A 17,725-nucleotide genomic window follows, 5' to 3' on the forward strand; every position below is an offset into this window, starting at 1 on the left:
AATAAAATGTTTGTTTCGCGGCAAAAATAACTTGTTTATACTCCTGAAGGCTAGATTTATACAATTTCTTCTTTACTTCCTTGTAGCCTTTCCTTCAGTTGCGTTCCAGGTGTTTACAGATGCATTTTAAATTTCTCACCTCCTCTGTAAACCATGGAGCGGAAGGATGTGCTCTTTTGGGGAGAACAGTTTTTGGTGGTGCTATTATATCACACGCTTGAGCAAGCCAATTGTTGTAGGCGATAGTCGCCTCCTCTAAACCATGTGGTAACTGGCCTGCCGTGGTAGTAAGAAGATCCTGTAAAGCAGTCCCATCAACTCTATTCCAGGCTCTAATCTCTATCTGTCCTTTCGGATTGCCACTCTTCGCGTGCTGAGCCGCAATAATTAGTTCAAATTCAACAGCAGCATGGTCATACCACACAAGTGGTAGTATGCCTGTAAACAACATACCAGGATGGTTAGAAAAAATCCCATCCAGGGTATGTCCAGCTACATGAGTCAGTCCCCTAACATGTTGCTTTAAAATCGGCACTATCCATCATGTCCATCAGCATTGCCGTGTCAGGGTCTGTAGACACCTCTAAATAGAAGTTAAAGTCTCTCCAAATAGTATAGGTGTTACAACACAGACCCTCTACCAACAGCTTACTAATGTGAACATCAAACGAGTTTCTAGCTCCTGGTGGCATGTACAATAAAGTACCTTGAAAGGTATGGCGATTGGATAAGGTGAAGTTAAAAGACAACGCCTCACAGGCGGTGGTTGAATCGGGCTGAAATACAGCTTTATTAGAGCTGTGGTAAATTAACGCCAAACCCCCTCCTTTCCTAACAGGCCTATTTAATGCATGACAGAGAAACCCCAGTGGGGTAGCTTTAACTAAATTCAGACCGGAGGCCTCGTCTGTCCAGGCTACTGTAATGAAGGACATCTTTATTTCATTTTACTCTAAGAACCTTGCACACTCCATACTATGTTTGACCAAGGACCTGGCGTTCACCAGAATGCATTTAAAAACTTGAGTGGCACGTCCGGCTGCAGAGGTCCTTTTATCCTTAAAGAACCAATGGGCTGATATCTGATACCTGGTGAGGTTATATTACATTTAGGACAGGACCCTGGGATTGCTAATGGCCTTGAGACAAAGGAAATACATATACAAACCCTAGCCCTCTCCACCCTATTCAGTTCCAACAGAGTATTTTTGGAGTATGTGTAGATGGAGGGCTTACCTGGCTTCAAGCTACCAGGGGTTCTGGCGCTGGGCACAGCCCAAGTGTGGATGGGCGCAGACGGGCTTGCCTTAGGCCCACCCGTTGCGCGCGTCCGCTGCGCTCAGGCGCCAGTGTCTCAATTAGTTGCTGGAGTCAGGGTCCACTAGTCCGCTACCCTTTGTCCTCCCAAAATGGCTGCCCCCACTGACTCAAATACGAGTCAAGCTGTGCGGCTGAACCTCAATCCCCAACAAAGCAGAATACAGGCATAAAAAGGTAAAAACGATTTATTTTAAAAAGTTCGAATTTTAAAAATAAGCGCTGCTTACAGAATGTGCAAATTACGCTATGCAACAATGCTAAAAGACTGAAATGTCGACAGTTTAACAGGCCAGATATCGCCTTGCAAAGAGCTAAGAACAGTGCATCAAGCAGTTGTCTAGCAATCTCCAGGCTCAAGCCTGTGGAGAGTAACCTGTAGTGAGCTACATCAAAAGAGTTCCAGGAATACATTTTGGGATGCATGGTCCACTCTCAGTCATAATGTTCCAGGTCAAGCCCTTATTTTACGCACAGAATCAATCATCTCCATAGTTTAACAAACCTAAGCCACAGTACTGGAAATGAATGCATGTTTATTTATTTTATTTGTCGAATTTGTAATGCACATAGCTGCCCCAGCGACGAGGCGTTCCAGCGCAACCCCAGACTCCTAATCGAGAACCGGAAAGAGCTAAAGGTTACACAGGAAAAAGCCAGGCCTTTATTGCTTTTCGAAAGGTAAGATGGTTCTGAATGCTCTGATGGACACAGGGAGCGAATTCCAAAGTTGCGCGGCCAGGCTGCGAAAGGAGCGGCCACCCGTTCTGGCTTTCAGAACACGAGGACTGAACAGATAAAAACACATAAAATAAAAAAAGTAATAAACGATGTCAGCAATAATCAAAGTGCATAAAAAATAAAAGAAATACACATACTGAACAACATTTACCTTGACTCCTTCTTCCTTGACTTCAGGATTAATAAGTTTTACGAAAGAATAGAACAATTGACGAATTCTTGAATCTCCTATGAATATAATGTGCTTATCCGCAAGACAATTTTTTGCTTCACTGAAACAGAATAAGGAAAACAGTAGTTGGATGAAGAAATGGACAACATATATGGATCTCACATTTGCTGATGGGCTTCAGTGTTTCACTACTCATTTGTGTAAAATAGACAGAAACATATTTTCTATGTATTTTACCCATTACTTTGTTTACCCCTTGGGCGTGGCCGGAATTATGCTGCGGTGCGGCAAAATTCCATGCATGCGCAGACGCATGCAAGGGGTTAAAACATATAAGGGTGTAGGAACACAGCACACTTGAATTACCATACTGTGCAGGATCATTAAACCTGGATGTGGTATTACCAATGAAGTTTTCACACACACAATGTAATGTTATGTCAAGCAATAGTGAGCATCAAAGAGTAGCAGATCTCTGATGATTGGTGTTTAATCATGAGAAGTTTATAACTGCTTCTCTGTTTACTGTGGGCAAGGACAGACGATAAAAATATATACTTTTTAACATAAATCATAAGTTAGAACAATCAAACATTAATTTTATTTTCCAACATTACGGATAGGATTGGATTGTGACCGACAACATAAAGTGCATTATACTGTTTCTTGATGGTTGAAATTGCAAGATGTTAAGTTTCTATGCCTTATGTTGGTCAAGGGAGGAGATGTGGCCTAGTGGTTGACATTGCCGCCTTTGGAACCTCCAGAACTAAGTTTGAATCCTGGCCTCAGCACTAGACTCAACATCATATGAATCGGGACAAATCACTTAATTTCCCTGTGGCTAAAATGTATTTGTGTAATCCCCACTTGATGTTCACGATCTTATCGAGGGCCTTGCATCTCCTCACACAATGAATAGTGCTCCATTGCTTTGCAGCTAGGTTTGTGCTATATAAATAGAGATACATACATATATGTATTGGATTTTTCTCTCTGAGTCCATTTTAAAGATTATGCACATTTCACGTATGGAACAAGCTTATAATACCATAGATACTATTTAGTTAAACTATGAACATGCGGCGAGTAAGAATTGGCTCATTGGCCCCGTTGTTAAGAAGTTGACCAAAGCCATACTCTGATTGAACTTTATTTGAAACTGTTTCTAATAGAGACGACTGGTAAATTATGATTAAGCTTCAAAGATCCAAATGCATTTGAGATGGCCGATGCACTACGCTCGTCTCACTATCAACAAAAAATATAGCCTGGCTACCACAGCACACATTCAGGCAGCTCTCAATTGTCTTTCAATCAAATGTTTGGAAACACGAACATGCAACTAGTGACCACATAATTGTAGATGCAGTTTAAGGTGCATCACAACGAAACAAATATTTCACCTGGAAATACTGTATATGTATCGTGAGGCGCCAGACAGTTTTCGCTGAAAAATCAACCTCCTCCTTTTTTGCATACACAAGTAGAACTGCCCACCGAAAACACTCCAATAGGAATTAGCCCACTGTTTAGCCTTAGAATTGTGGGGGGTTTTCTGTAGTAGAATCCTATGCAAGAATGTCACTCCGAGCATGCTTAACTTGAACTAGCTAGGTTTTCTTGATATAAACACAGATGACATGTTTGCATGGCCGTTTTTTTAAAGTAAATGGCAGATGCATTTGTTGCCAAGCAACACTGTGCCAGTATCCAGTCTGAGTGTGACCTTTATGTGCCTTTACTGGTAGGTCATGCTGAAAATTGTGAAAATGGCCGCATCTTAGACTGTGTGACAGACATGCTTTCTAGCATCAAGTACGAGTCTGGCGCAGCTGTGCAGTCGTGGTCAGGGCTGAGGCATACTTTGGCCCCTCGTCACACAACAATTTACACGACACAGAACTATTGCAGGGAGATGGAATAAGAAGACTGTGGTTACGGTAGCCTCACTGAGAGTAAGGCACTTGGTTTCAATGAATGAATTTAGAAATGAGATTTTGTTTCTTTTCGACTTCCCACGACCCCAGTCTAAAGGTATCTGGTTTCATAGAACAACAGCCCACATCAGTCGTCTGCTGTGTGATATCCATCTGTCTTCTATGGTGAGGGCCCAGGCTCTTTCAACCTTAAGGTGCCAGGGTGACTTTAGCCATGATATTTTTAGATGAATTATATTCCTCACACTCTTAATACTCAGATTCATAACCCTAGAATAGCTGCCTCACTTCTCAAAATGTTTAGGCTGAAGGTATGTTTATGGTAATGAGTTTCCTAAAAGGATACACCAATTTAATTTCTGGATGTTTGTTTTTGACCAAACGGCATCTAGCACCGACTTATTAGGATGTAGCCCAATAATGCATTCTGAGCTTCACTACTGTCATGACCATGAACAGTGCTGTACAGTTAGAAGCCATGTAAGGTCCTGTTGGACTAGTTATACACAGTCTGAAACAACGAGAAGTGCGCACAGCCGTATCCTTCTGGATATCCCTGATGCAGTAAACGCATTGAATAACTCAGACATTGAAAGGGAGTGGTCCAAAACAGAGAAAGATGATGAAGCTAAAAATATGTTAATGGGAGGGTCTCTATAGTGTGCATGCAGCAATTGGTACAGTCATGTGCTGCACCGGGGCTAACTAGGAGAGTGCATCATATTATATTGAACGCGCTGTCACCAGGGCTGCAGCAAAGTCGTGCTGCCCTGGGGGGGCGCAGCGCATTCATGTGAAAAATGGAGCAGCTGCTTTGAAGCCGCTCCGTTTTTCACAGTGCCTGCAGCAACCCGCCTGCACTTTTAAGGGGGATTACAGTTCCCCTTGCAGGTGGGTGTTGTGAGTGACTCCACCCGCCTGCAAGGGAATGTCTGGGGGGTCAATGGGACCCCTTTTCCCCTCCAGAGGGCTTCCTCAGGGGGCGGGCAGACTGACAGTGCGCCACCTTTTATGTGGTGCACCGTCAGTGCGCTCCCCTGACAGCTTATTTGCCTCTGTGCCCGTGTCTATAATATGGCGCAATCACAAAGCCAAAGGGGTGCCCTCATTTGCATGGGGCACCACCCCCATGCAAAAGAGGGAATGTCCTCTTAAGAAAGTGATGGTGCTACATCTGCACCAGTACTTTCAGTATTACAGAAGGGGGCTCATAAATGTCTGTGCCCCTTCTGTAATACCAACATACCCCAGGGAGGAGGGGGGCGGGTGGAAATTGTGTGTTAACGCCCGTTGCACCACTGGGCATGTTCTGTAAGAGACCCCTGGAGTCTTCCTAGCTCGAATTTCCGGAGATCACCAGAGTGGATTCAGCAGTCTGATCTTCTCTAAGGTGGATGTCTGGAATTTCTCTCTGAAGTCACGGGCCTCAAGATCCAATACTGGAACCCTAAAATCACGTCTCTGAAGTGACAACAATGATTTCTGAGACTCACTCCATACAACTGTGTCTGAGGCTAACTGGGGATTATTACAATCATTAATGGTAGAGACTCATCCTGCAGTACAGATGTTTGGAAACAGTATTTATTATTATCCTTTGTAGTTTATGGCACATTAGCTACATGCAGGTAAAGTCTCTGATGGCAAAGATCGATGCCCTGGCTCAACCATATTGCAGCTGACTATTCACATCCCAAACGCTAGTACCTGTAACTTTTCCCCTGATGCACGACTCCGCAACTGGGTACTCATTATTAGAAAATGTACTGTAAACGACTTCACTGGTCAGGGCAAAGGATACGCCAACTGCTATTACTGTACCTACGACTGTGCAAGTTTCATCCGACGTGGACAGTGACTACTCAAATTAACACAGCTTCCGTTTGATGGGTCACAAAGCATCTGTTTTACACATTCTTTAACAAATGGAGCGGTGTTATTTGGAAGAACTGCATCCACACTGACGAGTTTTTAGGGGTGTAAATACCTACAGTTGTTAAATTTCGAAGTCTTTAGATAACATAGCTTTAGCAGGTCTTCAGTCGCATATGACAAAAAACGCAGTTTAATTTTCGTCCGCACTGGCAATGCAAATGTAGGCTTATAAGAGGCACCCCTCCTCGGCCTTGTGGTATTTGTGCCGCCACACACTTACCTGGTTTTATATTTGTGCATCATACAGCTCTGAGGTTGCCATACATTTCCCCCAAGGAACCTGCCGCTGGTAATTAGCTGCTCACATGTATCCTCCCCTGTGGAAGAAAAACGAAGTGTAAGGTGAACTGCCCGATTTACAGACAGGATGCACGTGTGTGATCATGACAACTATACTACATACTTCACTTCAATCCAGAATTAATTAAACTCTACTACTGCAGAAGGGATGTCCTAATTCCTGTTGGAAGAGCTAGAAGGAATACGTTGATATGATGTCTTTGGTAAAATGTCAGATTGCCCGGTCAAAAGATTAGAGAAGCTTTGCATGAGCAGAGAAAAGGCTGACTGCACTCTTGCTACCAGTGCTTACCATCTTGTACCTGTTGACTAGTGGTCAATGGTGAAAGGGTTTACGATGCATTAATTTAAGATTTCCATAATCTTAACATGACTCAGAAATGCAATGCATATCACATCCGACCAGGTAACTTACAAATTACATTTCTGAGCAATCCATCTTCTACGGTGCATCAAGATACATCGGTGAAGGATGCACCTGAGTAAATGTGGGCATTTGCACTGCACAGATCTCGACAATCAAATGTTTTGAGTAAAGCATGTGCAAGACTACTAAAAGTAACAAGGAGACAGGTTAGTTCACAAGACAAGGGCCTTAACCTCGGCTATTTACAAACCTGATGCAGATTCATGAACTGAAGTGAATGACTTCATAATTGCTGAATTTCGAACTCTCCTGGGAGTCCAAGCCTCCGTTCACTCACAGACCTAAATACCTACCAATTATTGCACTTATTTTATGTTCAAGTACTTTTAAAAATAGAATTTTCACCGATTGTATGGTCCCGAAGTACTTTCAGAATCTGAACAGCCTTTAGGGTTCTGGGTCTCTCTTTAGAGTCCAAGAGAAGAGTAGATTTTGTGTTTGGTTGTGTGTTGAATGATTTCATTAGTAAATACTGAATAGTGGGCTGTAAAGTTGGAGGAGTCTAACGTATTGTTTAGTTAAGAAATATGATAGACATTGGGCGGCTAGATGGCATTATTTATCTGTATGGAACTTGTTGTGCACTGATACTTCTGCTGTGGTGCATGGTTGTCCATTCTTCGGTTGCAGATGGGCATCTCTGCTCATTTAATACCTTTTAGGTTCATGTAGATTATGTAAACTTCTTCTAGATGTTCGAGTTTGCAAAAGCCTAGCCAACTACCTGGCTTTGAGCTGTGTTTTGTCTCGGATGGTGCTGAAAGAGTCAAAGGTGTACTGTCGATGAAGTACAATAGCTAGTGGAGTAGCCTGATTTTGTAAATTTTCACTTCCTACTGTATTTAGTGTTTTTGCGCTAAGAAATTGAGGCTCTTTGTAAACATTTTTCTCCAAACATATTTTCTTCTAAATGTATTTATATTTCAAAGTTGCAGCAGCACTTCCCGCCTCTTTTTTGTAGCTTCCTTCAAAGTTCGACCTTTGCCTTGATCGACCACACCTGCTGGTTCCTCCCATGCAAAGCATAGTAACGTGGCTTCCTTTCCGCACACGTCGGCTCCGTGTCTAGATTTACACAGGTTGCACTGCAGGTTTTAAGGCGAGGCCGCTCTTTAGCACGTGATACGAATCAATACTGTTAATTTTTATGTAAAACAAGTTATTGCTTTGAATAAAAGAGACGACAATAGATAAAACCCTGTGGTTTCCGACTGCTTGGCACATTAGAATATTCAATATAATGCAGGGCCCAAATGATCAACAGCAAGCAGGGCACGATATTAACTACATTAACGCCCCGAGTCAGGAGATATATTGGGCACCTGTGGTAAAGCCTAAACCGTGCCCTGCAATGATTATTTACTTCTGAAGATTATATTTTTCCTATATTTTGGTTTAGTATTACTGAAGAGAAAAACTCAGTAAGATACAATAATATGCTAACAAACATCTGAATAATTAAATAAATGAAAAAAACTTGCTGTCTAACATGTTTTTAAATTACAAATTAGTCCTCTTTTCTAACAAGGTCTAAAAGAGAAGTCCTGGTGCAATTCTACCCAACAGTCTGCAAGACGGGAAAAGGGTAAATCTCAAGAAGCAACCTTGTCACCACTTCTTTTTAATATTTATATGCAATCTCTTGCCCATCTGTTGCACACATTTAGTGCAAAGTTTTATATAGATGTAGACTATGCTCTGATTCTATTTAACTTGATACAACCAAAATCTCCCTATTTCGCACTATCTTCTTGCCACTTCATATCTTGTCTAACAGCAGTTTAATGGCGGAAGACTAAACATTATTTTAAATTCACCATCACTGGTTCACTTTGGCATCACCCTGGATGAAAAATAACCTTAGAGTGGCAAGTAGCAGCAGTAGGCAGATTATGTTTCTATCACATAAAATTCTTGATCGTATTCTACCATTCCTTGACTCTTAGTACAACATGCAAATGTTCAATGCTTTTACACAGTCATGATAAAACTATGGCAATAGTCTCTACGTTGGGGCTCCTGAGAATATCCTCTACTTTCTGTGGCAGAATCAAAAACACTAGAAGTGCAAAACTGTAAAAAAAAAAAAAAAGCACTAGGCCTCCACAGTCTATGGGTGCAGGATATGTAGCAGCACCCTCATATTCATCAGACCCACCCTACTACAGTTTAGGAAATAGTGAAAGAAGCACCTATGTAAACGAACTCTACATCACACTGCAATAACAATACCCAGTTACCTCTTCAATCGCTCATCAACTGTTTATTTGGCTTTGTCGCTGTACAGTGCCCCACAGCCTTAAGGCTAAGTTCACGTTTTAAAAATACCACATACAATCAAAATGCGGGAGGATTCGTTTGTAAGAAATAACAATATATTTTTTCATCTCATCATTGCCTGAATTGGCTTTATTAGGAATTATATACATATCAAATCCCTAACATTCATCCATTAAGTAATGTACTCCTCTTCTCTTTTTTTAGAATCCAGATTGTTGGCATGCTCCATGCCATTCCAAGCGACCCACTAATGAACTACTACCCCATATTTCTCCTTTGTATAGAGTCCCCTTCTGCAAGAAAGTCTATTTGTCACTGTTGCTAAATTTTGAAATTGTCTCATCATCATGTCCACTCACAACCTCTCTCATCTCCAGAAAGCTATTGATAACCTAGCTCTTCGATAATTCTCTTCTCCTACTTTGATTAGTAACTGGTCACAGGTTTACCAGCATCAGGAAGTGCTGGTGACAATCTTTACAAATCCTTATATGCATCAAAATAGATCAAGGAGGTATGTGCTGTGGTGATCTTGCATGCATGTGGGATAAATCAACATGTTCACACAGTGGGTGCCATGGCTAGCCAAGTTTAGTAACACAGTAATCACCCACACAAGATGCACAAACTCACTCCGAATTCACTTTATTCCTAGTGACCAACAAAGGAAAAGATCTGTTCCTCTCTCAATTTGTCTGTGGCCTGATATAATGCTACCAAATCTGTTTATTGTATGGGTTTCTCTCACCTTCCCAAGAGTCCAAAAGTGGTCAGTCGCCTCCACCACAACATGCTGATAAATTAGGTAGCCTAGGAGCCAAATTTCGGAGGCTGACCTTACTTACACCCGTTACGTTACGTTACGTTACGTTACGTTACGTTAAAATTATTTATAACGCGCTCTATCACCGTAGGTTTCTTGGCGCTCATTGACAGATAACGTGATCCAGAGTGAGAGGGTTATACATATGCGGATTGGAAAAGCAGCGTTTTCAGCAGTCTGCGAAAACAGTCATAATTTTGGCAGAGGCGGAGGGAAAGTGGCATGGAGTTCCAGGTGGAAGGAGCCAGGACAGAGAAGCTCAGGCCGCCATGCTTCTTTCTTTTAAATTTGGGAACAACAAGGAGATTTTGTGCTGCTGAGCGAAGGGCTCTAGAAGGGAGGTGACGGGATAGGGCCGAAGAGATGAACGCAGGGGCTGCATCCGAGAGGGCCTTATAAGTTGTGCATGCCAGTTTGAAGGTGCAGCGTTTAGAAAGAGGGAGCCAATGTAAACTACGGAGGAGGGGAGTGACGTGCTGATGTTTGGGCTGGCGGAAGATCAGGCGGGCGGCCTGATTTTGCACCAGCTGCAGTCGGTGGAGGTGACATGCAGGGATTCCTGCATAGAGAGTGTTGGCATAATCACCCGATATGACTTGTTCTGATACATGGACTTTCCAGGGATCACAAGAAGCATTCCAGTTATGCACTGTAACAGACAACCCTCCTCTTACTCAACAAATGTCTTTTTATCCACTTGGGGTGGTAGGTTTAGAGTGGCAACCAGCTATGCTTAAACCACAAACTGCTGACCGTAAGCTCAAAAAATATGGTTCTCTTCAGCTCTACAAAATCTCCTGCTGGTTCATGTGGGTTGAAGAGATGGCATATGATGATGGTTACCTCAGGGAATCTGTCTGCCAGTGGCTCATTGCTGGAGTGTCTGGCACAGTAGCTTGGTCAATATGATTTGTGGGTATGAGCTTAGGATTCCCCAACAAGCACACTATGAAAGTCTTGTGAAAACACGTTGAATGAGAAGCAGAATACGAGAGGGGCAGTGGAAAGACAGAAGAGTGTGGATTGTTAGGGGTAATTAAATTGCAATATTTTTCAAACTAATCAACACTTTAAGGCCTTCAAAACATAGACGAGAGTGTGTGCGTTTTTGACAGCAGTGTTCGAAAGTAAAAATCCCAGGTGAAATCCAACAGACATAACACACTACCTTACTGAAAGCATTTGTACCCAACTATTTACTACAAAATAAATGTTTTAAGGGGGAATGATACCCAACGCAAGCCCCCTCCCCCAACCCCCCCCCCCCCCCCCCGGAGCTACGCCCCTGCATGTGGTGTCCAATACTCTTATCTTGTGTTTGAATGAGTCCATCAACAGTCAGAGTCTGATTTGGTTTGTGAGGCTGCAATTTCAGTGGAGCATTTTTGGTTCTGCTATAGTTTCCATTAAACACATATTAATCACTGCCACAGACAGTGTTTGATGTGTGACTGAAGATCGCATCAAGATTACTTGGTGCCATGTGGTTTATTTAGCATGGGTATTCCATTGCTTGTACTTCTGTGAGTGGGACACTATGGAGTACTAAATGCTGCTGGGAAACCATGATAGGAAACTACTGTCCTACCTGGATTGTAATACATGTGAGCTTAGAGCTCCGTTTAACGAGATCTGCTGTAGACTGGATTGTGTTGACAAGTCATTATCAGAGGGCATCACACATCGCGCATCCTAAATTAAACAGACTACTAGATGGGACCAATTAACATTAGGGTGTACAGCTCTCCACTAAGGGTATGCGTAAAATCCGTTTCGCGGGCGAATTTGCGAATTTTCCGCGAATCTCGCGAAATCGCGGTAAAATCCGCGAATCAGCGGGGACGAATTTTCAGCCAAGCAAGGGTTTCAGCAGCAGGTGCAAAAGTTGAACCTAATTTCTTTGTAACCTTTTACAAAAGGGTTACAAACAAATTAACTTCAACTTGGACACCTGCTGGTAATTGCTTCCTGGCGCCTCGTTGCCTACTTGCAACTATTCTCTGACCCTGCTCTGACCCTTGAAGCAGGGTCAGAGAATAGTTACAAGTAGGCAACGAGGCACCTGTCCAAGGAATTAAACCTCATCAGGAAGCACTTACAGATATAAAAAACAGGAAGAAGGGAGAGGATGGCAAATACACCCATTTTGAGTTGTCAGGAGGGGTTAAACTAAAAGAGACCTTTACAGCACAATTTTCATATGCATTTTGCTAAAAATAAAAAGCTGTATGTTCTGTAGGGGCAACTCAGGAATCTGGCCCTTCAGAGATCCGGCCTCTCTTTCTTTCTCTCGTTCTCTCTCTCCCTCTCTCTTTCCCTCTCTTTCTCTCTCTATCTATCTATCTCTCTCTCCCTCTCCCATAAACGACTGCATGGGTAACTTCGCTATGCAAGCGGCTCGCGAAGACGCAAAAAGCCCTGCGAACACGCAAAAAACCCCGCGAACATGCAAAAAACCCCGTGAACACGCAAAAAACCAAGAATCCGCAAATTTGCAAAATTCGCCCATGCTTACTCTCCACTAGTATACACAGATCTGCCAGACAGGCTGCCAAGACATTGGAAGGGAAGCCTCTTAAAGTCACTTGAAACAAACAAATCAGTTTCGGGATGGGATTCATCTCATTGTTAATCATGTTGTATAATAAAGAGGAAAAACATTCCAGCAGAGAAGTCCTGCTAAAAAATGTGTGTAATGATCAGGTCTCAGCCTAAGCAGTGAAGCAAATAGTTTGGGATCCAGACGTCTAAATATGCAAGTTTGTGGTCTTAATAAGCAAAAGGTAAATCAGGGATAGGTACACTATTGCATGAAGGGGTAAAAGTAAATCCACTTTCTGGAGATTTTACCGTCCAAGTGACACTACACAACAATCATTTATCAATTCACAATATTAGGGAATTGAGCTCACAGAGTCGAAGAGATAACAGGACAACCTCCTCGCGTAGAGAAATATCACCTTATATACTACCTATGCAGTACTCTGTGGTTCTTCATGTTATGCACATCTTCCTCGAAAAGGATTAAACAACAAGAATATGCAGCATGGAGTAAGAAACGTCACTCCCCACTTTGTATTGGACCCATGGTAAAGGGGAGTAGAGAGGAATTCATTACTTAAACGGGTTTGGCAAAAGGGGTACAAATCCCTTACAATCTGAAGAATTAGACCCAAAATGATTCCAATATCCCAGCAAAAGGCCTTTTTGGCATTTTGGAGAATAGTATGACACCACAGAAATAAAAACACTTCATAAATACGTTAAATAGAAATAAATGTAGTAAGCACTACAAAGACCGAACTGAAGCATTGACACCTGCCGAAAGCTACTTCTACTTCAAAAAAGCATTAAACTGAAGGAGCATTTTGCATTTATAAAGCTCACTGCCCAGGAGGAACTTTGCGTTGATGTGCCAAAAAGCTATCAAAACTGAATCAGGATCTAGATTGCATGTGTAGGATTTACATCTAACAATAAATATTAAGTTAAACCATTTAAAAAGGCTATTCTAAAAAACCTATATTCGGCAAGGTAGGTCAGAATCTTTGTCGCATCTGTGGTTTGAATTTTTTGTAACACAATGTTAAAAATGTGGGTGTTCCCTCCTGATTGTAACACCCTAAAATTAATTATATAGGAGAGTGATGTTTATGGTAACTTTGAAATACTATATTTTTGCATTGGAGTGTGGGCAGGGGACTTCTGCAGGTGTGAAGGGTTTGCTTATTGATTTATAGGGCACAAGAAACAGGAGCAGGTACGTTAACACCCTTTTAATCTTATTATTTCGTATCAGCACTGCTGTTGTAATAGCAACCTGCTTTATAGTCGGGAAATAAGGCATTATCAGCCAGATGCATCAAGCATCCATTTTGCGATTCCTTATTAGCGAAAAATAAGGATTCGCTAATAAGGAATAGCAAAATGCTATGCATGAAGAAATCGCATAAAAAATAGCGATTTCTTAGAACTCCTTAATTGTGACTCGCAAATTGCGAGTCGCAATTAAGGAATACCTCCCCATTCATTCCTATGGGCCTAGAGGCCCATAGGAATGAATTGGAAGACAATCTCAATTTGCGAATCGCAATTAGCGAATCGCAAATTGAGATTGCGATATCAAGGGTGCAGGGGTGTCCAAAGGACACCCTGTTGCACCCCCTGAAATTGATCTGTGCACATATGTTGCGCACACCCATGCCCTTAGGGCATGTGTGTGCGCGCAACATGAAACCTTGAAAAATGCACTTTAGTGCATTTTTCAAAGTTGTAGCAAATTACCATGAAGTTGTACTTCGTGGTAATTTGCGTGCCCTATTAGCGAATTCGCTATTTTTGAAACTTTCATGCATTGTATTTAAGGAATCTCAATTTGAGATTCCTTAAATGCAAACAATCGCAATTTAGCGAGTTCTCAATTTGTGATTTTTGCATTTGGGATGATGCATCCCGAATGCAAAAATACCGGTCGCAAAGGTGCAGATTCTGAGAATCTGCCCCTTTGCGACCGGTTTTTAGCTTGATGCATCTGGCTGTATGTTTTGGATGAGTATTCAATTTAGCCTACTCTAATTACAGATGCGGGAAATACGCATTTGATGTGTCAGGGTGAGAGTAAAACATTTCTTCATCACGGTTTATGGTCAGTGATGTCAAATGTCTGTTTTGCAAACGCACTGGGTGACACACCATTGTGGTTACTGAGTCATGCTGCTTTTCCTTTTAATGGAGTTTACTTGGAACGTTCAGCTAAACACAGTGCAATATTCTGTATTAAGCTGCATTTCTCTGTGGAAACGGAATGTATCAGTTTGGAAATGTAGTTTAATATGTTCTATCACGTATACATACAATAAAATAACAATAAATAGAATTACGCAGTCACTTCGCTTTTGCTGACAATATTGAATTAGTCGGAGGCCTCAAAATCTCTTTTTTACGCAACTGATGTGCTAGCTAAACTTGAATCAGTGCAGCAGGAGTCGTTACCAAGCCACATAGCTGCTAAAAGGAAGGCAGTGGGTTTAAGAATAAGGGCTTGTATTAGAGTTTGGTGGAAGTCCCGCCCGCCTTATCACAAGTGCCAATGGATTAAATACCCTTGTAATAAGCTAGCCTGGACATCCTCCATGTTTGTGACGGAGTAACCCATCCACCAAACTCTAATTCAGGTACAGGTTACTGACCTTGGAACCCGTAGGCTTTGATTCTAATGTTTGCCCAGCCTTTTATGATTCTGTTCAAAAGGCTTTCGCCCATGGGTGTTAAATAGTAAATATGTGTAATTAAAAGTAACAAAAAAAAGACAAAAAAAATGTGTAATGTAAATTTGATAGAGTGTACTGTGCCATTGATCCTTTCATCAGCGATCGCTCCCACTGCGATCTAAATAATTATTTTAATATTTGTTATCTAGTTTACTGTCTTGCTTAGTTTTTCGTGTGTAAACGCTTGATTTACAAATATTTTTAAGGAGTATTATGACAACCAGAAAGCACCTTTCAAATCTCAAAGACCTTGTGATAATCTTGAAATAGGAATAAAGCTGAATCAGGCTCTATTCTGTAACCGAAGCTATTACTTTAATGCTGTATGTATGGTTATATACTTTTCATGACTCTCTGACTGTTTGTGACCTGTACAAATCCTCACATGAACCTCTTGCAAACTTATGCACATGACATGCAAAGTGCTCCGATACCTTCGAGTCTAGCTGGTACTAACTAAAACTCAAAAAGTTAATACATTAACAAGAATTCAATTTTGGGAGGGGGGTGTGGACAGTTGTAGACCAAAGTAGGGATTAGCTAGTAGCGATCATGCAGGAGCCAATGTGAATACTTACAAAACAAAAAATAATGAATGAAATGGACCTTATTCAACTGGCTTTGGTCGCCCTGCTGGCAACTGTGGGCCTCGGGCCGAACTTGAGGGACAAACCCCACAGCAGAGACCTAGCGAAACCAGATGGCCTCCAGCTGTACTAGGTTACAGTGCTGGGCCCTACTGTCAAGATCCCTAGTGGTCCGGTGGCTTAGCAGAGGGAGAACCTAGAATGCTACAAAAGGTGCTAGGTGCACTCATCAGCTGACCATGCAGCATGTAAGCAAATCCTGACGGAGTAGGCCAAGCATGTCCTACCGTCTGCCAGGAGAGCACTGGGCAGAAGTAGTGACCCGAGCAACAAGTTGCCTTGCGTTCCAACAGTCAGAGCAGTTTTGCTGCATCGGAGAGTGACGTTGGATCGAGAGCGGAAGCCGTGGAGATAAAGGCAAAGATGCAGCTAAGTGACTAAGTTGGACAATGAGATGTGACGTTACAAAGGACATTACACCCAAATTAATAAGGAACAGTGGGATTTTTATGCCAACTTTTGACTGATTCCACTGCCCTAATCAGAGGCTTTAATTCTAGTGAGCCTAGAGACAAGGTGGCTATAAAGCAACTCAGAAGGTGAAGCGAGGAATATAGGACAGCGGGAAACTTAGAGTGGCACCATCTTAAAGGCCAACGCAGGTAGCTCTGGAGATTCCATGTTAGAGAACTGCTTTCACCATGGTTTTTCTGCAGACTGGAGGTGGGTGTCTAAGAAGATGGTTGCCTGAGTGGGGCAGAACGGGTCTAAAAGTATATACCGACATTAAGGCACACACTTTTCACTCCTAACGGTATGCTTCTCGGGGATTGGGGGTGTTTTCTTTGCAGGTTGGGTGACCAACACATGGTATGTGCTGTACAGACTGGGGGAAAATGAGGATGGGTGGATCAAAGGTCTTGGGCTCTGAAATAGAAATGTATCGAAAAGCAGCATAACCTGCTGTAATCAACAGTGAGAGGGCAGATCCACGATAATTTGCAGTGGCGCACTGGAGGGTAGACTAAGGCCACACAATCCCAATGTGACAGTGGCTCCGGGGAGCTAATGCAGAATGAGCCAGGACAAAGTGCTGGAGGGGAAGGTGGGTCATACAAACACCATCATCAGGAACAGCTAAAGGGTAAAGGAACAATGAGCACTACTGATGCCAGTGCCTAGCAGTAAACAAACCAAGATAGTAGGCAGACCCTATAATGGTAAATCCTGCATTATGTTGTTGTTTGACTTTGGGCCAAAACAAATAGAGCACCAATAGCAAGTCTGCTATCTGAAGTAGAGGGCTAATATGAATACCGATGTACAGTGGGAAATGGTTGTGATAAAACCCAGTTTTTTAATAACTGATTCCAACTGAAAATGTATGCAGAGCTTCTAAGCATGTGTCCTGTACCCCGGTGGCATCATCTGAGTATGAGCAAGTTAGAAGAGGGCACATACACAATAAGTGCTCTACCTTTGAATAAAACCTGAAAATGGTATTATGTTCTGATATTACACCAGGGCAAAATGTACAAATATAGTAAAAACATCTCCAGTGGAGCATGGACCAACTCTGCTGGAAAAAGCAGGTAGTGTTGCAGAATGCACAACAAAGAAATCATCACCGAGATGGTCTTTATGTGCCACCATGGATGAATATGGTTGGAGTTTCAGAGGATGTTGCAACAAAACACATAAATGTGTGACACAGCCACCAAATGGAAGGGAGAATCTCTTGTTCGGAAGATTGGATCAGTGACTTACCAAGCTAGGACTCTGAAGTGATTGGTTTCTCAAGACTTCTAGTGGAGAGGGTCAAAAACTCAAGCACCCTGTCAGCATAAATCATTTGAGTCATCTAAATATTAGAGGAAGTTGAAGGTATAAACCTGTAACTTTCCTTGGAGAAATGGTTCTCTAAAATGGCAGA

General features: G+C 42.2%; 1 protein-coding gene across 1 annotated transcript in view; it reads right to left on the reverse strand.

Moving 5' to 3' along the window:
* The window catches only part of CASD1 (CAS1 domain sialic acid O acetyltransferase 1), a 163,384-nt gene that overhangs the window by 129,782 nt on the left and 15,877 nt on the right, over window positions 1-17,725 (reverse strand). Inside the window, exons 2-3 of the mRNA XM_086941948.1 lie at window positions 6,326-6,422; window positions 2,210-2,330 (exon numbers count right to left, since the gene is read on the reverse strand). Of these exons, the coding sequence (XP_086798074.1) occupies window positions 2,210-2,330; window positions 6,326-6,422 (218 nt within the window). The remainder of the gene's footprint in view (window positions 1-2,209; window positions 2,331-6,325; window positions 6,423-17,725) is intronic.

Source organism: Lissotriton vulgaris, chromosome 10 (genome assembly GCF_964263255.1).
Source record: "Lissotriton vulgaris chromosome 10, aLisVul1.2, whole genome shotgun sequence".
In the NCBI taxonomy this organism is placed as follows: Eukaryota; Metazoa; Chordata; class Amphibia; order Caudata; family Salamandridae; genus Lissotriton; species Lissotriton vulgaris.